General features: G+C 36.0%; 1 protein-coding gene across 7 annotated transcripts in view; it reads left to right on the forward strand.

Moving 5' to 3' along the window:
• The window catches only part of LOC149085256 (four and a half LIM domains protein 2-like), a 132,884-nt gene that overhangs the window by 95,160 nt on the left and 10,910 nt on the right, over positions 1-26,814 (forward strand). For 4 of the 7 annotated variants that reach the window (XM_089233156.1, XM_089233159.1, XM_089233157.1 and 1 more), the window contains 2 exons: positions 8,881-9,081; positions 23,705-23,879. In XM_089233156.1, coding sequence (XP_089089282.1) covers positions 8,881-9,081; positions 23,705-23,879 — 376 coding nt within the window. Of the gene's footprint in view, positions 1-5,864; positions 6,816-8,291; positions 8,536-8,880; positions 9,082-23,704; positions 23,880-26,814 lie in introns of those variants that run through there. The other 3 variants (XM_089233161.1, XM_089233162.1, XM_089233163.1) reach the window with 3 other exon arrangements.

Here is a 26,814-nt window from a genome sequence, read left to right on the forward strand (position 1 = left end):
TTTTGGACCCTTAATACCTTTTGCTTTTTTTCTAGTGCCTATTTTAGGCATTTTTAGTGCCTTTTTGCCATCCTATTTCGACCATTTTTAGTGCCTAAACTTCCGGGCTCTACTCATTACCCTATTCCAGCATTTTGGCACATCTAATTTTGTGAGACGATTTGTGTATAAGGCAACTATCATACTGGCAAATTCTTCTACGGCTCCATTGATAATGTCAATTTAGTGTTTTAACAAGGAGACAACAGCATTAATTTATTCACAATTCGAGGTTGGGGTGTTGAGGAAGTTCTCTACTAACAGGGGTGTGACTGTGAACCCATGAAATGGTTTACCTTTCCGAGGTTGTAAATTCTACCAATAGACACATTTACGAAGCAGTATGATATTCGTGGGATATCATAATTATATTCTTAGATGACCAACATATTTTTACGTGTTGTCTTTTTTCAAAACAATCAGTTCATTTGTTTTGTTTCTTGAATTTTGGGTGTGTCATGGGTATTTTTTTCTTTTTTATTTCATTTCAGCTCACTTGATGGGCAATTTGCTTCTTGTGGTCTGTGTCTGTGTGTTTGTAAAAATTCCTTGCTTGTCGCAAAAAAAAGAAACCCACGCGTAACACTTCTAAAGATCCCGCCACACAATTGAGGATGAAAAGTAGGAATTCCCCAAAACATGGTCGGACAGCCCGAAGGTTTAAGCACTACATCTAAACAGAGGGGTTATTTATAGATTTTTCCAGACTTTTTCACTTATATTGTTGTGGGTAAAAAATTCCAAACTATTCAATTTCGATTAAAACAACTTTGAATTTATTTCAAACGTCAAAACTGAGAAGCATGTTTATTTTCATAGTTCAACAGTCATTGAATGAATCTTTACTTGAAAAGAAAGTAACTATCGCGTTAATTTGGTTCTCAAGGTTCTCGCGAAAGATTCTAAATTTCTATTTCCGTCAGGAAATCTTCAAGTACTAAGCAAAACTTTCCCCCCGTTTAGTCTAGCTTTGTGTATTTTAGCAGCAACTCATAAAAACGCTTAGAGCTTGTCGAAAAACGAAAGAGGTCTGAAAGTGTTTTGAACAGGGAACTTTTACGTTAAAATAAGTCTTTTTTAAAACTTCTCCCCGGGTAGAATCCATTTGCTGAGTTTGCCGTAACGTTTTACTTATTTCACGAGCTATCACTCAAAAAACCCCTACGCATTTTTTTACTCTTTTTTTTTTCACTTTCTTCTACGGTGGCAAAGAAGTTGAATCTTTGAAATTGTTGATTCCTTGCCCGTTTATGACGTGTTAACTCACAAGATCCGTTTCAGATGAACGAATTAGAGAGAGGGAAAAAATATGCTTACACGCTGAATATCTTCCCTCAATTAAAAAAAAAACAAATTAGCATGGAATAAACAAAAAAAAAAACCGATTGAATTTTTAATGGATGTCACATCTTGCCCTAGCAGAATTGTTTTTTAAAGTAATTCCCATTGCTTGCATGTTAGCATGATCAAGATTGCGTCAGTTATGAAAATCTCAAATTCTGAAAAGCTGTATACAGGGTGATTCAGAAAAGATGGATAAAACTTCAAGAGGTGATAGTACACACCAATACAAACAATTGACATCAAAGAATGCATGGTCTAACATGAAACGCAAACCTGCTAGCGCGTTTAGAAACGGCCGCTCCGCAAACGTTAAAACGACATTCCTGTTGAAATTTATCGGGAGAAAAAGAACACCATGCCTGCAAATGTAACCTGGGGAAGAAGAAGAAACCGTATGCAAATTTGCGTCGCAGTGAATAAAAAGTGCGGACTCTAGCCCTGTGTAGTTATTCCAGCGTGCAACCGTTCTAACAGTTGTAACGTACGAGATACTGGCGTAATTTAGTAATACTGAGTCCGCGCCTTTTATTCACTGTGACGCAGATTTGTATAAGGTTTCTTCTTCTTCGCCAGGTTACATTTGCATGCATGGTGTCCTTTTTCTCCTGATAAATTTCAACAGGAATGTCGTTTTAAAGTTTGCGGAGCGGCCGTTTCGAGACGCGCTAGCGCGTTTGCGTTTCATGTTAGACCATGCATTCTTTGATGACAATTGTTTGTATTGGTGTGTATTATCACCTCTTAAAGTTTTTCCCACCTTTTCTGAATCACCCTGTATATAGCTGTGGGTCATCTAATTTAGTACTATTTTTAAATTGTCTTTGAAGTTTAGAATATTCTTGAATGAACAATGATAAAAACAACACTAAAAAATTTAATTTAAAAAAACCCTTTAAGAGATATGTTCACTGTAATAAAAATGTCTGTTGCGTATCGACACTGTTGGGTGCCGTTGAAAAAGGTTTAAAGACTAGAATTGCGTTTTCCAGTTATAAATTAGAAATTCTGATGATCATCTCAGGACAACTGTTTGTCTTTCTTACGAAATACTAGTACGATTAATAAAATCCTTCTATGGGAATGACGTGGTGTCTTGTCGAAGGAGTACATATTTGATTGTTTTTACTATTTGCATATTTTGAGAAATTCGCCACAAGTTCCATGATGTCAAATGACGTGTCAGTCACCAAGAACAGTGATTTTCGTCCGTTTTCTTTTCCCATGGTTGTATGACTTATTTTTTACGGAGCAGTTCCTTAACCACCACGGCACACTAATGGAAAACCACTATTTATAAGTAAGAAACTAACTTTTTGAAGGGACTCAAATCTTTCTAAATACGCGTAATCTTGATGTGCTTTATTTACTGGTTGGCAAAAAGCAGGGTTGTTTGGTTTAAACCACGTTGGTTTAAACCAACAACCTGGTTTAAACCTTGGTTTTAACCAACTGGTTTTTTTTAAAAAAACCACTTTGTTTTTTTCAAAAAATCAGATAAAAGTTGCCTAAATATAATTTTTTTCCTTGAAAAATATCACATTTGTTCATTATTAGCCAAAATGTTTCATTTTTACCACATTTTATATCCTTGGGGTACATTCTGATGGTATATCTTTAAATAACATAAGATTTTATGAGTGGTTTTTTTCAAAAAGTCTCATAAAAGTGGCCAGAATATATATATTTTTCATATGAAGTATCTTAGTCATTTAAAGTTATATATAAAAGCCAAAATTTCTCATTCCTGCAACATTTTCTAACCTTTGGCTACATTCTGATGCTCTCTCTATCTTAAGCAAATTCATGAATAAGGATTGCATCACACATCTAAATGTAGTGTTGTATTATCTCACAGGGTTTCTTTTTCCCTTCACAAAGAAGCAGCAACAGTAGTGACACCATCATGCTAGGGGCAGGTGGTCCTATAATCCAATAAAGACACCAGCTGTCCTTCAAGGACAAAGACTAGTGTACTAGTTGTTACATTACCTCAGGGGCGTAGCCAGAAATTTCGTTCGGGGGGGGACCACTTTCATTTTTGGGGGGGACCAAAGTGACAGAACAATGGATTTGGCCATCTTTTTCCCTTTTTTCGGTCATTTTCTCACATTTCGGGGGGGGGACCAGACCCCCAAGTCGTCGTCCCCTCGCTATGCCCTTGCATTACCTCACATACATTTTCATTTTCTTTCCCATAAGAAGTAGCACATCTCCTACTGTATATCTCTCAGTCTTAATATTCAATAGTTGTTTTTTTTATACTTTCACACACACACTGTTAAGCCCAGTTAATCAAGGTTCTACCGTATAGTAGTAACAGATTTATGAAAAGTAATCAGCTATATACAGGGTGATTGTAATTAAAGTTTTGATTCCAAAACTATACAATAAGTACTGATCGGAATGACTTGAAAATTTGCATGGATACTCCTGAAGCAATGGACGTTTCTTTCGCAAAAGAAAAAAGTGCAAAATGTGCAAGTAGATGATGCTGTACTTGGCCAGCAGTATAATCTATTTTGTGCAACCACATCATTTCGGCACTTCCACATCATCAGTGTGTGGATAGAACTTATATCAAGATGCACATTGCAATACCAGCAAAGCAGCTGCTGAAGACCCATTTTGACAGGATGCACCTTAACCCTTGCAACTTCTAGCTGTGGGGGTACCTCAAAATGTTATAAACAGTGGTCAGATTGCAAACTTTGGTGAATTGCAATCTCCAGCACATTCCCTATATGTTAGAAGTTCCTCAGGAATATAATATTAACGGGGGGGGGGGGCGCGTTTGGTTTAATAAAGCTTAATTGCAAGCACATCCACATTATGACCATGGCATACTCCGATTCTGTTGTTGAACAAGAATTTTTGTGCTTTCAACCTCATAGCCAGAACACGTGGTGGACAACATATTTAACATTTCTTGAGTAAGTCGTAGTTATTTGTTCAATTACTGCATTTTTTTTTGTGATGTTTCCGTGAATTATGGAGTCGTGCAATGCTATAATTAAGTTATAATTTTGCCATGACTGGCTATCGTTTCCATTCTGCGAGCAAATTTCCCACATGTTGGATGATGTCATTAATTTTACATTTTTAAGTATTTTTTCCCCTTTATCAAATAAAATTGAATTTTTTCAGGAACATTCATGTCAATTTTCAAGTCATTCTGACAATCGCTCTTTTTTTACAGTGTTTTGAAATCAGAACCTTAGTTATAATCACCCTGTATATCGTAAATCATTGCTAATTAATCTGCATGATTTATGCTTCATTAAATGAAATGCATTATATTCACCTAATTTTTATTACTTTTTGCAAAATAGCTTCGTAATTAAGTATACTGAAAGTAACTGGAGAAAAACCTTTATATATTATATGATTAATAATAACATTAAAAGAGTTTTCAAACACACAGTAATCCATTGAGTTAAGCAAAAAATAATTAAATGGCAAAAGTTGGTTTTTGTTAAAATGTAATAAATATTTATTGATTAATTAGCATGGGAATAGTGTTAATTACATTAATAAACATTTTATTTTTGTTAATTATTGGAAGTTTGAATGATTTTTCAGAAATTTCATTGTTTTTAATGTTAATACTATTTAAAACAAAAAAAACCGGTTTAAACCAAAAAAACCCGGTTTTTTTACCTACCCTGGCAAAAAGTGCTTGCTATGAAAAATAAATTTTCTTACGTATTAAAGTATATTTTCTTACGTATATTAATAAAAAATATTGGTTTGCTGGAAATTCCATAGTTTCGAATAATCGTGAATTAAATATCTGAAGGAGGAATCGCCAAAATTTTTTTAGAAATTTGTGGCACCGTTGTCCGATCCTGAAGTACGTTAGAGGCACATTAAGACAGGTGCCGTCGGGAAGACAAGCTGTGCTCTGTACGATCAAATATCATTTGTAATTTGGGATACACTTCAACCACATCTCTCCTCAGAAAAAACTCTGTTTGATATAGTTCACTAGAAATACCACGAATGTGTTACAGTCTCTACTTAAGCGAAGCTATTCCATTAGATCAGCGCTTCTCAACCTTAAGAAGCCCGCAGTCAGGTTGGTAGGCCTGGTCGTACACTCGATTAATAGGAAATTAATTGGAAAAATTAATCGGTGACTCACTCATGGCCCAGCTTGACTGATATCAGGTTGAGAAACATTGCATTAGATCTTAAATACGAAATAAATATACTGTCAGAGTGGTCAACGTTAGCCAGGAATAGACCAGTGCACGGCAGTTTTTATAGAAAAAAGCTTTTGAGGATGCTGATAACACACACACAATCTGGTTATTATTATTTTTTATCTGTGAAAACACATCGTGACTAAAAAGAGCCCATTAAAATGAAATTTCCGACGAGTAATGAAAAATCTTCAAACGTTGGAAAAGTGTTTGAATTTCGCGTTTCTGGATGAAAAAGCTCAACCCTTTCTACACGCGCTTTGCGTGGTTCGTGTTCGCACTTCGTTGAGGATTAATGGACTGTTGACATCCCTCCATTCACAGGTTTTACCTAACTATGTGGTGCTATGAACTCGAGAACAGCTTCATTTGCTTGCTCGCGAGAGTAGATATCAGTGCCACGGGTAGAAAGGGCATGTCCTTTTAAGGATCCACCGCACTCAACCGAAAACCTGAGAGCCCCGCTTGCGCGCTTCCTACAGCAATTTCGTATCTAGAGAGAGGCGTGTTTCTCATAGGATTCGCTGCTTTCTCTCACTTTCTTGCGTTGTGTTTTATTCTTGGTTTTATCCTCCTGCTTCCAGGGAGGGAGTGCGAGGTGGCAAGAAGTATTCCAAGATGGCGTCACGTGAGCAAGATCACTTTGGAATCTTTCATTTTCTCGAAGCGTAGGTGGGGTTTTTAACATACTTACTTCGCCCCACCCACCTGCGCACAACTCTACCTGTGTTACTGTGTCCCATAAGTCTGTTCTTCCGGGGGCATAGTTGGCTACGGCGAGCCACACATTCCGCGAGTTCACACGAAACGACGAGGCAATTTGCCCGCTTACCCCCAACGAAACTAACGCTAGCGAGAAACGCTTGGAATTCAGTGGAAGTTGAAGTGGAAGACGACAGTTCACCTGTCCTCATCTGACTTTATCCTCCCGAATTCGCGTTCCGTACATCTCTCTCTTTCACTCTCACTCTATCTATCTGCCCTTTGTTTGCCGTTGAATAGTCTGTGCCATCATGTCTGAATTCGAGGAAGTTAAGAAGACTGTGAAAAAAACCACTAAGAAGAAGACCAAAGTCCAGGTGGAAGTCGAAACAGAGGAGAGTAAAAATACTCCGGATGGACCTCTCCAGGACCAGAAGAATGAGGTAGCGATCGTCTCTATGCAACTCCCGCCTTCGCCTTCTGTTCTTTGCTGGAGCCAATTTGCATGTTCGTCTCACTTAATACACGGTACTGATTAGCAAAACTAATTTCGTTTGCCTTGTTTTTTTTTATGATTTGCGGCTTTACTTTTTTTTAATGCCATTGTTATTAACCATTAACCAACGGTGAAAAAAATGTTTATGTCATTTTTCATCATATTCTAATTAACATAAAATCACATAACCAGCAGCAATAGTTATTAACGCGATGCTGTTAACAGATGAAAGACTAACGGTAGCATCGCTAATTGAGATTTTGTGCTCATAAAACATGGACTCCCGTAATGGCTTCTTGGTGAAACATAAAAATAGTTTTTTTAATATATTTTACAAAAATCGATGGAAAGCGTGTGTGTTTGTGTCAACATTTTCTTATCTGGAGTCTACAGATCATTATGTAACAAGGATTAACAATATTGCTGTGTAAGTCGGTGTCGTTGTGCCGGTTTTGAAACAAAAGATACACGTGAGAAACATTGAAAATTTTCAATGTATTTGTGAGTTTTGACATTTTTATCAGTTTGAAAAATGCAATAACAAAATGAGATTCAACCTATGTTGTTTCATTGATGTTAATTTCTGATTAGTTGTGCGACACTCATCATATTTTGACTTGGAAAAATAGTCGTACAATATGAGTTAAAAAAAAAGCGCTATGATTCTTCCAATTAAACTATCCAACAAATCAATGCCATCAAAATATAAAATGATGGAATCTCTAATTCCGTCATTGATCCTTGATTCCTTCCATCATCATTGAAATAGCACACAACTGAACATGGGTAAATGTTTCTTAAAGTTCTAATTGTGACAGCCACGAGAAAAGAAGTCCGAGTCATCCTGAATTTGTTCGTGTCTCAAAATAAGAACCTATAAATATGGCAGCAAGTGGCGTAAATTTATCGTCTAGGTGAATAGCTATAATAAAGAAGGGTCTTGAGGATATTTTCAGCTCTTCTTGTAGAGTTGTTTCTTTTTGAGCATTTTGTTTTTTTTTTTAATGCTCGGATGTCTCTGGAAAAATTCCTAGCAGACTTCTTTTCTTCTCCTTACCTTTTCTTCTTTGAACAAAAATAGCTTTAGAGACTTGGAAGGGGCGAGAGAGAATCTTTAATTGTTTTCACTCTAACAACCTTTAAGTAGCAAAGAGAATGCCGCTTTTTTCATTTGAATAATGCATCATAAAAACATTGCACTTTAAAGGCCATTATAAGACAACATATTTTCAATGACCGGATACATAATTTTCTGATTGATCTACTACTAATTTTTACAGGCGTCATTTAAAGTTACACCGACGTATTTCATTTATCATTCAAATAGTTCTATGTATTCTGGGAAATTAAGTGCATATAGGCCTTAATATATTGTATTTTACGCAATAATAAATATTTAAAAAATTGAAATTAATATTGTTTCCATAAAATAGCAATTTTTATAATTATGCATCCAATAAGTATGTAGAGTGCTTGTACTAATGTGAGGTGAGTTCTTGTGGCTTTAGATAAGAGAAAAGTGCTATTAGTCGAACAGATATTAAACGGAATGTTCTTGCTAATGATGAGAAATGTGGGTAGTATTACTGAAATATGGAAGTTACTGAGCGTACCGAATGACATGGCAACGGTAGAAGCAAATTTGGCATTGATTACTGTACCAGCTGGATTAAGACAGTCTATAGCTGTAGACTTCCGTTTCAGCGGTCAAGTAGGCTTCGTTGAATATCTTCTGTCAACAGACATTTTATGGTAATCATAACAATCAATATATATTTGTCATTAATGTAACTAATGTAAGTTAAAATGAATTTTTTTGTCATTATTGGCAAGAGCTTTTGTTTGCACCAAGTATCCATATGTGGGTAGATATTTTTCTCATAAATATATCAGAGATGAGAATGTAGTTCTCCCGGAGTGTAATAACTTAATTTTACTTATAATAATTCTGTAAAGCTCTGCAATCGTAGACAGATCTTTGATTGTCTGTAAAAGCAATTACACAAGTTATTAATATTGATTCTTAAACTAAAATGCCAATTAATTAGTTCATTCGAACTATGAAACTCCGTTTTCTTCGTTTTTGTTTCTTTTTAGCTCATATTTTCCGGCGAGTACACGAAAGCCATGTCTAAAGACTGGCATTCGGGCCACTTCTGCTGTTGGCAGTGTGACGAGTCTCTGACAGGGCAACGTTATGTACTTCGAGATGAACATCCGTACTGTGTCCGCTGCTACGAGCAAGTCTTTGCCAACAGTTGCGAGGAATGCGGCAAATTGATAGGAATCGATTCCAAGGTATGTGTTCGTGTTATTATCATTTTTTGATTGGGCCAAGTTTTTGCGACTAAATTCTTGAGAACTTATGTTACGAATGAAAGAGAATTCTCTCGGACAACATTCACTCTGATTAGAGTTCACAATTATTATTTAGCGAGAAGTATTGGGTTTGTACTTATGTTCCAAAGCTGAGAATATTGTTTTTTTTATGTTTTTCTGCCTACATGTCTAATGACAAATACAAATATAAAGGATACAACAGACAAATTGCCCAACAAGGCGAACAAGGTGACTGAAAAAAGATGCCCATGAAAAATATGGATGTCGAGTACATATCTAAAATGTATCAAAAATACACCAACCCAATAAAAGCAATAAAAAAACAATAATTATGATAAAATATAAATATACTGCCCATAAAAAATTATCGTTGTTTCATGTATGTATGAATAGCTCCTCAATTCATTCCAATATGTTTATCGTATTTCTTTTCAAACGTGTCAATTGTGTTAGAATTCACGACCCCCGGAGGTAATCTATTCCATTTATTCACAACCCTATCGGAGAAAAACTCCCTGCGACACCACAAACTAGAATTCTCCCTTACCAATCGATAATGGTGTCCCCTTGTTGAAGCAGTTGATTGAAGATGCATTAATAACTCGCGGTTCCCCCCCCCCATTTTATCCATCCCATTGAAAATTTTAAACGCTTCAATCATATTCCCGCCCCCCTACATCTGCGCTCTTCCAATGCAAACATTTTCAAAGACTCAAGTCTCTCTTCATAGCTTAAGCCCTGTGTGACATGAAGAGCACGCGTAGCTCTTCTCTGCACCCCCTTGACCAAGTCAATGTCTCTCTGTAAGTATGGTCAAAACCTGACGGCATACTCCAATCCAGGACGAACTAAGCCCCAAAAAATGGGAAAGATCACTTTAGGAGAACGCGAAGAGATTTTTTTGAGAATGAAATCGAACATTCTATTCGATTTTTTTACCACTGCTGAACAATGTTCACAGAACCTAAGCCGCTCATCAATAAAAATACCCAGATCGGTGATACTAGTTGCATCAGGAATAACAACACCATTCAACTCGAAAGTGGAACGTGGGTTGTTCGAACCAAACTCAGCGACCATGCACTTTTAAATTCTAAAAGACATGCTCCATTCATTTGCCCACGCTGCAGTCCTGTTTAGGTTGGTCTGGAGCAACTCCCTATCATTTTGATTCCCGACTATCCACATTAGTGTCACGTCATCTGCGAATTTGTTAACAATCCCATCGTTACCCTGATCGTGTTTATCGATGAAAAGTGAAAAAGTATGGGGTCAAGGACACTACCTTGAGAGACTCCACTTTTGACACCTGTCGAATCAGAAAATTCCCCATTCACAAACTCCTATAATAAGCTTATGGCACTTTTTGTTTTCAAGCTCAACCTATATAGTTTCAATATCACTTCTCTGTGCGTTACACTCTCTAGCCTTCAAACATGATTTCACGTGAATCAACAGTCCACCCGCTTTCCTATCACATATATTTTTTAAAATGTATCGTATCGTGATATGTGTAAGAATGATTCATCCCCATCGTTTGTCCGAACTTCTGTAATGACTACAAGGTCTTGGCCTTCCACAGCTATCACAGTTTCTAAGAAATCCTTCTTATTGCCCAAGCTCCTGGAGTTAATTAGTATCATTTAATTTGCCTTGAGATTTAGTGTCAATCGAGAAGCCATCCAAATCAGAGGTGGGTAGTTCCTGTCAGTACTCATGAAACATATCATTATCATTAATTAACCCACATTCCCGTCCTCCTAGTTTGGGAGTAAAAAAAACCTATAACACCCCCCCCCCCGTATTCAGGTGAATCCCATCCCAACGAAGCCACCTATCACTGAAACCAGGAAGCTCCAAAAACGTGACCTCCCTCCCTTAAAAGAAGAACAAATACCCTTCAGACCTGAATTGAAATGCTGGATCCCACTCCTAAATGTCCTACTACCCCTTGGCAGTACTGAAATCACTGTCACATCTGAACCTCCCTCCCGAGCGGAGAATAGTAAGTCCTGGTACTCTGACAGAGACTCTAATATTCGCTCCTACCTGATTAGTTCCCACTCACATGATTTTCCCCTTCCAGGGACCTTTCACCTATTAAAAACGTCTCGAACGATGCTAATCTTCCCCCAGGAAGACAATAGCTCTCGGAACCCCGAAAATTCCTCAGACCCTGTTCCCCAGCTCCCTACGCACGCTCAGTTGTACCTGCACAGGTGTAACTGAATAGTTCGGTGCATCCACACGATTCAGTTATACCTATGCAAGTGAGGTTTCTGGAACCGTTTCTAAGTGATCTGTGGGGATTATTTTAATTCTTCGATCTCTTCGAATCGGTCTTTCGATCAATTCGGATTTTTTCAAACGAACGAAATTAATTAAGCTTTGTAAATTCGTATCCGTGATTATCCGAATACTTAGGGAGAAGGAGAAAGATAAGTTCAGATAAGTGTGTACCCCTGTAGTTAACAAACTGTTTCTGAATTCTTCGCACACAATGTAAATAACACCCTCCCCCGCCCAAGTAAATACTGAATTCTTCTATTCATTTGCTTATGTATATATCCGTTATAAGCCTGTACAAAACGTATTCAAAGTAAATTAAATTTTCTTATCAGTGGATCTGAGAGTTTTGTGTGTGCGTGTGTGTGTGTGTTTTGTCAGCAGAGAAGAGTAAAGACATTCTTTAATTCTTATTATTATAAGAGCATTTTACTGCATATTTTAGTGGGCTGGTTCTACGTATTTTTCAGACGTAGGAAATTATAATTAATAAAATAAATCAGGGGTTCTTAACCTTTTGTGTTTCACGGACCTTTTGTGCCAATAAAATAAAGGTGACGATACAACACCGTTAATAATATAAGAAGACTACCAATAATACCAATATATAAGTTATGTAAAAACAGAGTTAATTTTTTGCAACCTAGGTCACGGAGCCCCTGAAATTTCTCCAAAGAACCCTGGTTAAGAACTCTTCTATAAATAATCAATAAACAATTAATTGTCATAGTACATTATTTGAATATAGAGTTTATATGTGTATCGGTGCATAATTTCGGGCAAATTTATTGAAAATAGAGTGATTTCAGAAACAAAATTTGCGAATTTGAACAATGGTCGAAATATTTCTAAAATTTTATTATGATTTCTGTATTTAATATGAAATTGTAAAAAAATAAATATCGTAAAAATTATACCATTAGAAAAAAAATTCAAATTCTAAAAATTCAAATTCGTCTCCAACATAAATTACTCAGTTACCATTATTAACTTCGCTATCAGTACGCGGAGGGAAAAATTGCGCGATTTTAGGCCTGATGGCTCCTACACACGCTCAGTTATACTTGCACAGTTGGCCTGTATAGGTACAACTGAGTGTGTGTAGAGGCCATATAATTCCCGATAATTACACCCCCTATCACTATCACCCTCTTGTTTTCCGTTCTTTCCATCTTTTCTCCGTTCCGATTTCATACAATTGTCTCGTTTTTTTCAACGCAACTTATTCGAAATTTTTAAGTTTTTCTTAAAATGGTGAATAGAGATAACTTTCATAACATAAAAATTATACTATGATAATTATGACTAAAAATATAAATACTCATCTTATATTTTACGTATTTTGTCATGTTCAACGTTTTTTTCGTGAACTACATTTCAATTCACTACGAGTGCCAGTAGTCCTTCATTTTGAACCAGTAGTACACTCTGATTCATAATTTTCAGCGATTTCAGTAACAATTGGGGTTGGGGATTTTGCCGACTTATGGCAACGTTTTTCGTAATAATTGACATTGTCTCGTATTTTGCCGTATTTCAGATGATGCTTTCCGTAATGAAAGTGGTCCCCAGTAGCCTTTAATGTGATTAATTTTTTTTTTTATGAAATACATTTTAGTTTATTGCGATTTGCTGTGGTCCTTTATTTCCCGACGCCTCAGCACTTTTAGCAAATTTGTCATAAATTGCATTTTTCGGTTACAATTTACTTCATATTTAATATTGCGATTTCTAGTATTTTCTTCAATTAGATATGGTTACCCTAAGTATGAAGGTGTAATTTTTATTTGAACCCATAAGAATATTACTAATATCAATAAAAACATTTTTCATTTACTTAGAATTAAAGTTAGGATATTTAATTCTAACTGTTAATTTAGTTAGAATTAAATTCTAACTAAATGAAGGTGGTGGTCCGCGGTCCATAGGTTGAGAAACGCTGCGTTATAGGAACAGACAAAATCCCGAATACACTTAAGCGATAGGGAGCTGGTGTAGGTCTACCGCTAACTTGAATGCGATCTCAGCGTGGGCAAATTCCAACAAATTACGCAGATCAATAAAATATAAAGTAACGTAGAATGAAAAAAGAATGTCAAAGTGTTTTTTTTATCCTTGCTTGTGATGTTATATAAAAATGCTGATTAGACAGTGAAAGCACCCGTATGTTAACTGTGGTGAGGAGTTTCAAAATTTCCAGTGCTCTCACACGGTGACAGCCACTCGTTTTAAATTTCCCATATGCTTTGCTTTTAACATTGAACAAAAGAATGATTTGAAGAAAAGAAAACTGCAATGAAATGCCTTTCTTGAATTCTTTCCATGGTTCAAATGTTCGTAGTCCCTGACCGATGAGATCGGGAAAGAAAACCACTGGAATTGCTGTCCCTCAGTTATTTAGTCATCCAAATGGTCTGAATTTTTTTTTAAATGACACTATTTCATCAAAATTTAAAATAAAGAATAGCTTCACGACTACTCAGTAGCTAAAAAGTTTTCTGGTTCTTTAAAACATCTCTGGGTTCCAGGAATTTTTAGGGTTCTGAGCATCGAGCTTATATTACTCGATGGTAATATAAGCTCGATGGTTCTGAGGATTGAAGTGTTCGAGATTCTCGATAGGATGGATGGATAATATGGGCCCTTGAACATCGTCAATCAAGTACTTCGACAAGAGGACACCAGTATCGCTTGGTTAGGTATAATTTGTGGTGGCAATGGGAGTTTCTCTGACAGTGTTGTGAATTCATGGAATAGTTTACTTTCGTGGTTGTAAATTCCACCACAATAGACACGTTTAAAAATAAATATATTTATAGTGGAAAAATCTCGAAAATCTATCCATGCTTACATGTGTGTGATGTGATTGATCACAATCATATTTTTTTTCTCTCTCTCTCTCTCATGGCAGCATATTTTTCTTTTTCTAAAAGAGTATTTTTTAATCAAATATTATCCTTTTATTTTGGGTTGCGGCAATTAGGAATTATGGACTTATTAATCCGCGTTATTTGTTATGGACACATTATTCAACATATATATATATATATATATTATTTTTTTCCTTTTTTATTTTTTCAGTCACCCCGTTGTGTAATTTGACTGTTTGACTTGGAATTTGTATTTATATATATACGTGACCGTTTCCGGCGTGCATCAATTCGATAGTAAATCCTCAGAGGAATGTTTACAATTTGCACGTGTGTGCGTGGTCAATTAGTAGTGCTGTCGAACATTGTTTATACGCGTCGCTCTGTTATACAACTTTCACATTTATACGACGTTTGGTTTCCGTCGTAATTTGTTCCTATATATTTTAATGTTAAAATAATTCATTTATTTGACGTGAAACCTCAATTATTCAACGTTTTAGCTTCGACTCCAACTCCGAATCTTTTGGAAAAACGTCATTTATATCCATCAAATGCGCACAGTTTTTGTATGCAGTGAAAACACGTTGCTATAACAGTTATTCTTGCATATTGTCACCGCAAAAGCTATAAATTTTAGGGTGATTACTGACGTATACGAAAATAGCCAGTGATATGGCTGATGGTCATAGAGTGGAGACCTAAGGGATTTGTTTTTGCTTGCTTCTGATAATACACAGACGCGGTGATCTTGAAGGAAACGGGTTCAAGTTGCTTTGACGGCCACATATGTCCTTTCAGAATTTTTTTCTCCCAATGTTTTCAGCGTTATCCCCAGACGGTAAGAAAGTCTACTGTTAGCATTTGGAGCGTACAGCTCTGCTGGTACACATACGGTACGAATACGAAGAGAGTGTAAGTTTTTTTCTATCATTTTCTCTAGAATTTTCTTTCGTTCTGGTGCTTTGCTTGCTGGCTGTGTCGAATCCGCCGTTCGTAACGTCGAAAAAACGAAAAGCGCTTTCTCAAAAAAAAAAAAAAAACTGGAAATTTTGGAGGAATTCGACACGAATTTTAAATTAATGACGAAAGTTGATCTTGCAAAACAGTTGAATATCCCTGTGTCAACTTTGAAAACTATTATAAAGGGGACAAACAAAATCAAAGACCAAGCTGCTGGTTGCAAATCCAAAAAAATGAGGGGTCCAAGATGGGAAATTTTCCCAAGTCGAGAAGATTTTGTTACAATTTTTCACCCAATGCCGTGTCTCAAAAAGGTAATGCTCTGCTAAATTTTACTTCTTTAAGTGATTTTGTAAATGCGATTTAATTTTTTTTCCTCAAGTATGATTGAATTTTTTTTATAACAGAATTCGAGATGCAATTAAACACATTGAATTTTATAATATTTTATATGTCTGTGGGGAGAGAAGTCTTTTTTTTTAAGTCTCAAGTTATTCGACTTACACATTTATACGACGTCGTGACTCGGCCTCTTGAACGTCGTATAAACGAGGTTCCACTTTAGTAGTCGGTCTTCTTGATACTTCTTTGTGAGAGATGATTTTCTCGCTATTGCTTTTATGAATGAACCAAGTTTGTCTAATCCATGAACCATGTCTTTTGAAACGTTTCATATAGCAAAGTTTTTGCAGTTTAACGTAAGGACATTTTTTGTGATGAGGCCAACTTTCGTGTAATCTTGTCGTCGCGGAGACTTGTAGTAGTTGGCATTTGAGATTGGGGTTTCTGCTTGGGTGATACAGTTGAGCCAATAATATACAGTGCGTTTCAATGGATTTGAAGCATTTACGTTGTCTTATGCAGCCTTCTCTTTAGCTTTCAAATGAAATACAGTGATATCCTGAAGTTACACGATAGGTGGGGCCGACAATAATAAGCGCGTAAATCGGGGAGCAATTTTGCTTACAAATACATTAAAAATTAGTTAATTGAAACCGAAATTTCCGATAAATACTTGTCTTTTCAGAAAAAAATGGCAACGAAAAAATTTGGTTTTCCGACATGTAATTAAAAAACTCACTTAAATTTTTAAATTCCTCCAAATTATATAGAAACGAGCATCACGTAAAATTCAATATTTGATAACATTTTGGTCCATAGAAAGAAATATGCTTCATGTGTTGAAGCAGTGTAATTTTGTTGTTAGTTTTTGTTTCTTTGCATAAAGTCAAGTAAAAAAAGCTTCCAAGAGTGTCGAAATTAATTAGAATGGCTGATGACTTGCTGCATTGTCAATAAATATTAAATAGCATCATTTTGAAAGAACTCTTTTAAGATCGGCAATAGCATTTGATTCAACTTATATGTTAAATTATGAGACTAAACCATTCTTTAAAAAAAATTGGCAGTTTGATTCTAAATGGTGCTAAGATCCAAATTGATTTACAAAATACCAGGCAAATTTAGATCTTCAGCTGCTTCCCCGATTTCTACTTTTCATATCTACAAAATAGCTTAGTTTGGCTATATGCGGGAGTCCGGTGAACAAAATATATTCTTACCTGATTATCACATCACAAATGTGATATGGCTCGGCAATGATGAATCCGTGAATGAGTCAGTCAGTCAGTCACGACATGTTATTCTATATGTATAGATAAATAATATTTCATATAGGGGTGACATTATATATATATCAATCAGGCTTTCACATAGACGTCATAATCATCATCAGCATCACTTTCAGGGATAGGTACAAGATATTCTCCATAGAAATCAATGTTAAAATTGTCGATTTTACTTTAGAAATACGGAAATTTATTTGGGTTTTTCGTCACATCAATAACTTTAAAAATTGGATTGAATTCTTGATTTTCGAAATATTGAGTTCACTTAGAGATTCGAAGTCCAGAAAATTAGATATGAAATAATTAGCCCGTCCTACTTTTGAGTTGGATTATCCATGCAATAGCATCGATTTCAACTTTTTAGTGATATCCTTTAAGTTTAGATATATCTTTCTTTTTAAAATGCAAAAGTTAATGTCCCCGTATTGCCTTTTAATATTCAACTGCATCAATTCGTATATATAGTTTAAGTTTTTTAAATTAGTGATGGCTCATGAGAATTGAACATTGAAATAATTCCGCAGCGATTGAGACAATTGGACAGGCAGATAGGTAACTTGACCTTCAAAAGAAATCGAAATATTTAGCGCCCATTCAAGGAAAAAAAATCTATTTCATTTCTACATTTCTTTTAATTTATATTTATTCTATCAATCTTTCATTAGCTTCCGAGGAAGTCACCATGTTGGTTACCTTGGATACGGTTTGCATGTCTTTCAAAAAAAGAGGGAAATATCACGTGATCCAAAAGCCTCATGCTAAATTACCCTTTTTCACTGGTCGCTTTTCATATTTACTTTAATTACTTTTTCATAATTATCTTATGGTTAAATTTTTATTCCTTTCGGTCACTCTTCTTGAAAGACGATATTCCCAATATTTTTCGTATATAGAAGTAAAATAGAATCTTCGGAAAATATTTATTTGCAACTTGATAGTTCCAGGTGTGTATGTGTGCGACGAGACTACAAAATTCTTATGTTTGGCCAATTCTTCGACCAAACTGTGGCCGTGTTGTGTTGGTCATACGTATACATCACGCTTTCATTTGCAAGTGGTGACAAAACTATAGTAACTTTTGTGAATCAAAATTCCACAAATAGAATACTGATCTTAATAATCCTGGCTACCAAGAAGTGGTTGTTTTTTTTTAAGTTTTGTAAAAGATCTCTTATCAGACTTTTATAGTGTAATCTCAACTTTGTATACCTTATAAAAGTTTTATGAAAGTTCCTTTAAAAATCTTGAAAAATGCAACCAATAAGCTTATCAGTTACATTACAGCAAATGTAGTCTTTAAGCTTATTGGTTGCATTTGTCAAGTTTTATAAAGGAATTTTTATGAAACTTCTATGGTGTAATACCGGCCTAAAATCATCACACATACCATATGTACAGAGGTTAAACCCCAAAAATAGGAAGAGAGGCGTTAAAAAATTTGACTTTTCTTTGTTCAATAATTTTACGAGGAGCATGTGCTGTATAAGGCTGGGATTACACTATAAAAGTTTTTCAAAAGTTCTTTTATAAAACTTGAAAAGTGCAAGCAATAAGCGTTACATTCGAGTGAATGTAACCAATAGACTTATTAGTTGACTTTTTAAGTTTTGTAAAAGATCTTTTATCAAACTTTTATAGTTTAATCCTCATGTTTAATTCCTGAAGGGAGAGAAGGAAAAACTGGCATTTTTTGAATTTTTTTTTACTTTAGAGCGAATGCTTTCTAATTTTGAACTCACTATAACCGAATACTTTTAGTGTCTTTAACATTAGCTATTTGACCATCACTTGCAAATCACTCGTTATAGCGAGATTCTCATTATAAGCCGTACTCATTATAACGGACTTTTACTGTGTTTGCATAAAACGTCCGAAGATAGATCTATTAAATATCCCATTCATGTACGCGGTTATGAGATGCAGTGAAACCTCGATATAATGATACTCTGGAGACCAAGAAAAAAATATCGTTGTAAACGGATTATCGTTATGTTATATCGAGAGGCAGCAGTTCAGCATTAGAGTATAGACATATCCAAACAAGACTTGGAAAAATATCGTTATAGAGGGATATATCGTTATATCGAGTATCGTCGCAGCGAGGTTTCACTGTAATTAAAATAAAAGACTGGCTTCAATCATTATCGAACCACCCTAATACAGCCGACGCCTCTCATTAAAATCACGGACAATGTAATTATTCGGGTAATGTTATCACTTTTGCAAAAAACGGAACGAGCTATTATCACAACATGGAAAAAAAATCGTTTATATTTGTCAGGACTTCGGATGGTGCTATTTTAGTTCCGTCGAAACTTTTTTGCTCATTCAAAAAAGCTCAAGTTTAACTAAACCTATTTTTCCCCCTGTAGGTTATCGTTATCACGCTGCAAGATCATGTAGGAGACTATAAATTGTTCTTTCCTCCCCGTTGACAAACATTTGCGTACACCGTAATCGGTTCACAGTATTCACTGTGATACATGTACGTGTGGAGCTGCCCGGCCATTGCGTCTGAAAATACTGAACGCAAATTTATAACGAGAAAAAACAATCCCTTTCTTGATCAATTTCTTTCAGTTGACCGAATTCAAATTTCTTTTCCCGAAAGATTTCTCAAGATCCATGAAACGTATTGTACATTGAAAAATGCATTGTAATTCGTGCAATAAATCACACAGTTCCATTCAAACATTCAAACATCTCAGGCTGGGGTTATTGTGGAGCGAAGAGAGAAAAGAGATAAGATGAACGAGAATTGCGATTAAGAAGAAAAAATGCATAGGGTGGAGGAAGGGACGTTCTCGCGCACATAGTAAAAAAATTAAAAGGATAGAGAAAATGGCTGGAAAGGGGGTTCTGAAATGTAAGGGTGATGATGACGATGATGCCTCCGCAGAAGAGGGAGGGGAAAAAACGGGAGAGAAATGGACCAATCTGCAGATAACGAAAATCCCTACCTCGAGGTGAAAAATCCCGTTGTTCGAACCCCGCAGCAACAAAACAATGCAATTGTTTTCGTCGCTGGTCTCCATTATGCACTCCCGTACCTCGTGGTCACCTCACAATGGCTGAAAACCAATTATGCGGGGAAAGAAAAACAGTGTTGTCCCGTTTCACTTATACTAGTTCACCATACGTTTTGTTCGACCAAACGGGGTATATGGTCACCGTACTTTGAAATGAGACTTTTTCGGATATAGTTATCGTTTGGTTATTGTTATCAGAAACCCTGAGTCCCGATGTGGTCACATTAAGCGGCGTGGACTGTAAATACAAATACCCTGCTTAGCGGTCTTAAAATTTCCGTATCAGTTCTAAAAAGGGGTTCTTGTGTGTGTTGATGAGCTGATTGATATGATTACTGAGGACACGTTGTTCGGCTCCAATTATGAGGTTAAATTGAACTAGAAGCAGAAGAGAGAGACGGAATGTAGGTAGTTAGTACAACGGAAGGAAGTTAAATGCGGAACTTGAAGGGCACCATGTTTGGCAACCGTATCTGTAGGTATAAGAAACGAAAGAAATAAATTATATAAAAAAAAATTGAGGAAAGAAGTTCTCCTTTTCCCTGTTGGGTTATAAAAGGAAGACGAAATGCTATCCTCTAAGGTTTTGGCTGCTTCCATCAGCCTTTCGTAAACAGACTTCTTCTCTGCCTTGGCAGGTCATGAAGAATTTTACCACGGAACTACCTGTCACTTTAGTTGAATGAAGAAAACTGTTCATTCCCTTGACTCTTTTTCTTAATCATTTGAGAGAAATCTTTTGTCACACCGGAATCAAATGTTATCTCTTTGAAGTATTCGCATACCTTTGAGAAACTATAATGTAGTACAGCTTTTCTCAACCTATCTGAACCCAAGGACCAGTAAAATTTGAAACAGTTCGACGGACTACTTGTGTACCGTATTACATGACATTCCTGTATTTTTAGTTGTTCGGAATTGTTTTATACATTTGTTCCGTTTTTTAATGATGCTTAATTGAATTTTTAGTGATTACTAAAATCGTGAATAAACGGTGTATCCATAATTTATTACGATATTACAGCTGTAAATACAAATAGTCATCTTACATATTTTTGAGGTATAACGTTTTTTCCTCAATTTTTCCAGCGATTTTAACTACATTATGGGATTTTGTCGACTTATAGCAACGTTTTGATGGCACTTGGCAACTTCCCGTATTTAAGACATCCCAATCTCCTTATTTTTCTCAATGAAATATGATCATCTACTACTTTACCGTGCACCAACTCTAGTCATATATCGCAATTTCCAACTAGTGGAGTTGGGTGGGAAATCCAAGTCCCCCATCTATCGGTGGTCGCGCCCTTGGATTCCAAACTTATAAATTGCATCTTTTGACTACAATTAGTGGTATTCCGTATTTAGGATCGCAATATCACACATTATCCTTGGTGATGTATGGTAAACATAATAATATGAAGGTGTAATTTTTATTTGAACTCATACGGGTATTATTAATATTACAATTACGACAAAAAATAATAATTTTTCATTCAGTTACAATCGAATTTTCAAGTCTGCCTGCGGGCCATAGGTTGAGAAACGCTGCTTTAGTACAGTGCTTCTCAACCACGGATGCCCGTACCCTAGGGGTGCGAGATGGAGTATAAAAATGTAACACGATGGCTGATTATATTCCTGAAAATTGAAATGATGCAAAGTATTGAATTTTTGCATTTCAAAAATACGAATCGTATCTATCATTTTGACACCTCATTTTTTTAGCCCCCAATTTGAAGGGATTTAGAAAACACACACTTATGTGCAGTTTAGATGCTTTTTCAGAGTTTCTTTTTCTCTGTTGCGACTTCAGATCCATTTCTTTTCAAACTTAACGAATGATGGTATTTTAATAAAAAATTGTTTTATTGAAATGCGAGCCAGCGCACGTATTTAAATGGAATTTCAGAACTGTTATTTAGAAAAATTTCCGCCTACTCAGTTGGAACCATTTCCAACGCTAGGGAAGACAGCTTTATACAAATACTTCTACAAGTCACTACTCCTTTGAGAAATGGGATTTACATCACTTTTACTTGTGAAAATAACCACAAATCGCTTTAATGTGGGTTGTGATATGCAGGGAGTCTTTTCAAAGAAAGAACCTCAATTTCAAAATTTCACTTATTATAAAAAAGAAAAAACAAGTTAGTCACTGTGACAGTCGACATGAACAGTAATTTTTATTTTGTTGCATTGATACCCGTGCGCATTTTCATTTTAATAAATTTATTTTGCAGTTTAGAGGATTAATATTTTAAGTTTGAAATTTTTATGACAATAACTATTTGGATAATTAATTTAATTAATTACAAAAAAAAAATTTCAACGAAGAGACAACACAATATTCAAGGGGGTGCGAGAAAGTAAATTGAATTGCACTGGGGGTGCGGGATGGAAAAAAGGTTAAGAACCACTGCTTTAGTAGAAATATTATTAAAAATAGTATTTAACCCCCCCCCCCCCATTGATTTATTTCAAATTTTTTACAAATATGTTTGATTGTATATGCTATCCTATGCCAGTATAAAGTTTTACACATCTCTAATACTTAATTTTTGCAAATTTGCAAAAAATGCATTTAAATTTTTTGAATTTTAAAATTTAAAATTTTATTTTAAATAAGATTGAGTCAATGAAATCTCAATTTCTTGCTTCATTTCATGAAGTTCTCTTTATTTTGAATCAATTTTTATTCAATTACATTGATGTCATGCTATTTATCATGCGGTGCAAGCCGTTTTCTTGAACGAAAAATATTTTTTCTAATTAATGTAAAAGATTTTCCCTATTGGGAAAAAGTCATTAAAAGATTAAAATCTCATAAAACTCCATTCTTGTTATAAAAGAAAACAAAAACAGCGCATCAAGGACGCGCATTTCATTTACGGCCAATGTAATCATTTTAAATGACTTTTTTACGGATGCTTTCAATAATTTATAATTGCAGTAAAACCTGTAATTGAGTAATTGAGTAATTCGTCACCCTAATAAGTCATTGCCCTAGTTAATTCGTCATTTTTGTTCGGTCTCGTCTGGCTTCCGTAGATAACAATGTTATTAAACCCTCGGTTACTCGTCGCTAATTTCGGTTTACTCGTCACTATGAAAAAGTTTGAGAAAGGAACAGAGATGATTTCTATGGATTTCTTTAAAAAAAAAAGCTTGATAACAACACTGCTATATGTTCGAAAGTGACCATAAAAGCCTTAGATACCAAAGGCTCCCTAATGCCGGTTTTGCGCTGGCCAGAGACCCCTTGAGTGAAAATTTGACCCTGTGTTCTAGATTACTTCATATTTGTATAGCATGAACTGCTGATAAAAAATTCTAATCACTAAAAATTAAATGTGTCATGTACATATAAAATTAATGTGTATTAAATTGTGTTGGTAGAGAAATGCTAACTATTCTAACATTTGCTCTGGTTAGTGTAAATTAAAAAAATACTGATATAAGTCGTAAGTCTACCAGTGTATTTACCATAATACAGTAATTTGAATACTAAACGCGCGCGGTTAAAAAGCTCAAAAATTCGTTTTTGTTTTTTTGTTATCTATAAGTTTTATTAATGTGTAGTTTTAATTCATATTCTGATAAATGGTGTGTATTATTTCAAATTTATAAACATTTAGACTGACGGCACTTCGTTTAAGTCGTCACTCTGCTTAAGCCGTCATAATTTCTCGATAACTTGAGTGACGACTTATCGAGGTCTTACTGTATAGAGGTAATATAAATTGTTTTAAAAAATCATTCATATACACTCATTGAAAAATCGAATTCGATCATTTCTCTCCAGGACCTTTCTTACAAGGAAAAGCACTGGCACGAAGCCTGTTTCTTGTGTAATAAGTGCCACGTCTCACTAGTGGACAAACCTTTTGGATCTAAAGCCGAAAAAGTATACTGTGCCAATTGTTACGATGCATCCTTTGCCACTCGTTGTGACGGCTGCGGTGAAGTATTCCGTGCAGGTAATAATAATACGTGGTTTTTTTTTTCTGACGTACATTAAAATTATTATATAGTTAGTTTTTGTAATAAAGCAGCAAATCTTTTGAAGATTATTCTGCAAATATTTTACTGAACCATCACCTGAAATATTCGCAGTTCAAAATTTTGTGTTGATACTAAAAAACCAGCTTAATCAGATATTAATGACGTTTAATGCTAATTATTTTTGGAATTAATGATAAATTTAATATTAATATAATTTTTGTTTTGAAGCTATATATGGTATTATAAAAACTTTTAAGAAATGTAGGGGCAAGCAAAGCACCAGGACCAGATGATATTTTTCCAACGGTCTTTAAAGAATGTGCTAATGAATTGTTGAAGCCAATTGCACAGATTTACAAGAGTAATGTTGCTGAGGGTATCGCCCCACGGGATCGGAAGCTTGCTATTGTAGTTCCGATGCTTAAAAAGGTTAATAGAGAAGCCGTGTCGAATTATCGTAGAGTGAGTTTGACGAGCTCCTCTCGAAAATTTTGGAAATTATTATCAAAAGACAATTGATGAAATGAATAGGCGAGAACAATGTAATGTCGGAAAACCAGCATGGGTTCGGGAAGGGGAAGTCGTGTAACTAATCTCCTTTGCTTCTATGATCACGTGACTAAGGCTTTGGGAAAAGGCAAAAACGTCGACGTTGTTTATCTTGATTTCCAGAAGGCTTGGGTCATCAGACATCATGGTAAATACTTGAAGTGTTTACATGAGATTGGGATTGGAGGAGTGGGGCAACTTGTTTAAGTGGATAGAATCATGGTTGCAAGATAGATCACAGGGGGTTGTGGTGAGGGCGGGAATTTTTCTCTGATTGGGCAGGTGTCAAAAGCGAAGTCCCCCTCAAGGATATATCCATGGGCCCATAAATTTTTCACTTATTATCAATAAGCTCGATCAGGGTATCGATGGGATTGTTAGCAAATTCGCAGATAACGTAAAGCTTATGGGGGTACTCGGGAATCAAAGTGATAAAGAGCGGCTCCAAACGAACTTGAGTATGATTGCTGCATGAACTAACGATGGAGCATTACTTTCAGCGTTGACAAGTGCATGGTTGTTCATTTTGGTTCGAACAACCCACGTTTCACTTACGAGTTGAATGGTATCATTATTCCCGATGCATCTATGATCACCAATTTGGGAATTACCCTTGACGAGCAGCTTAGGTTTTCCGAACATTGTTCAGCGGTGGTCAATTAAGCGAATAGAATGCTCGGTTTCATTCTTGAAAAGGTCTCTTCTCTTTCTTCTAAAGTCATTCTTCTGCTTTTCCAAGGATTAGTTCGTCCTGGGCTGGAGTATGCCCTAAGGTTTTGGAGACCATAGCTACAGTTAGACATAGACTTGGTTGAAGGGGTGCAAATAAGAGCGGAGGGGGTGCAAAGAAAGAAGGAGGAACGCAGGTGTCGGGGAATATGATAGAGGTTTTTAACATTTTCAACGGGATGGATAGGATGGATCCTGAGTTATTAATACACCGTGAATCGACTTATTCGACAATGGGACACCATTATCGATTGGTAAGGGATAATTCCAGGCTGTGGTGTCGCAGGGAATTTTTTTCTAATAGGGTTGTATTTGCATATAGAAATGTCCTCTCTACTTATTAATATAAAATCCATTGAAACACTGGTTATTTGTAGAGATAAAGATTACAAGGAAGAGAAAATTCATCTCTGCCCCCACGGGGACAAGTCTTGATGAATCTTGTATTAACAAGTGGAGAGGACATTTCTATATGCATGTGGCCATTTAGTGGTCTATGTCATTCACGAGGTATTAGTTGATTGCTGCCGCCGTCCATGTACGGAGCCTTTCAACATATATAAATACGCTCCAAGGTTGTAATATTCAATCTGTTTCCATCGCTTAGATGGTAGAGCACTCGTCCGGCAAGCGAGAGACCGGGGTTCGTGTCCCCGTGGGAGCAGAGATGAATTTTTTTCTTTGTAATCTTCATCTCCACAAGTAACCAGTCTTTCAATGAATCTTGTACAGGGTTGTATTATTTCGGGTTTTTTTTCGCACCACGGTCATTTTCTGCACACGAACGCTAATTAGACCAGGACCTACAGTTTATTGCCGATTCCAAACGGCAGCTTTTTTTTATACTCACCGAGAGGTTGGTGCGCTAATCCCTCGATGTGGGGCTCCCTGCAGTAGCAATCTTTTTCTGTGGCCATATCGCCGTTTCTGTTTTACCTTTGTGTCAGGAAAGTTTCTGACAAGGACGAACCGGGTATCGAACTCGCGACACCTCTAAACATCCTTTGCTACTTTAGGCGAGTATCTTATCGACCTGGGCTATCGCGCCCTAATAAGGTTGTAAATAAATGGAATAGCTTACCCCGGGGGGGGGGGGGGGGCTCATGAATTCTAACTCAATTGATACGTTTAAAAAGAAATACAATAAATACATTAGGATAAATCGAGCAGCTATTTATTCTTTGATGAGTCAACGATTATTTTTTATGGGTAGTGTATTATATTTTGTTTATCATAATTATTGGTTTTTTTCTTATTGGGCTGCTACATTTTTGATATACACTGAAGAGCCAAAAAAACTGGTACACCTGCCTAATATCGTGTAGGGCCCCCGCGAGCCCGCAGAAGTGCCACAACACGACGTGGCATGGACTCGACTAATGTCTGAAGTAGTGCTGGAGGTAATTGACACCATGAATCCTGCGGGGCTGTCCATAAATCCGTAGGAGTAAGAGGGGGTGGAGATCTCTTCTGAACAGCACGTTGCAAGGCATCCCAGATATGTTTAATAATGTTCATGTCTGGGGATTTAGGTGGCCAGCGGAAGTGTCTAAAGTCAGAAGAGTGTTCCTGGAGTCACTTTGTAGCAATTCTAGACGTGTGGGGTGTCGCATTGTCCAGCTGAAATTGTCC

Source organism: Pholcus phalangioides, unplaced genomic scaffold, assembly GCF_987345545.1.
Source record: "Pholcus phalangioides strain wild (caught in Gottingen) unplaced genomic scaffold, Ppha-v1.0 ptg000007l_1, whole genome shotgun sequence".
NCBI lineage: Eukaryota > Metazoa > Arthropoda > Arachnida > Araneae > Pholcidae > Pholcus > Pholcus phalangioides.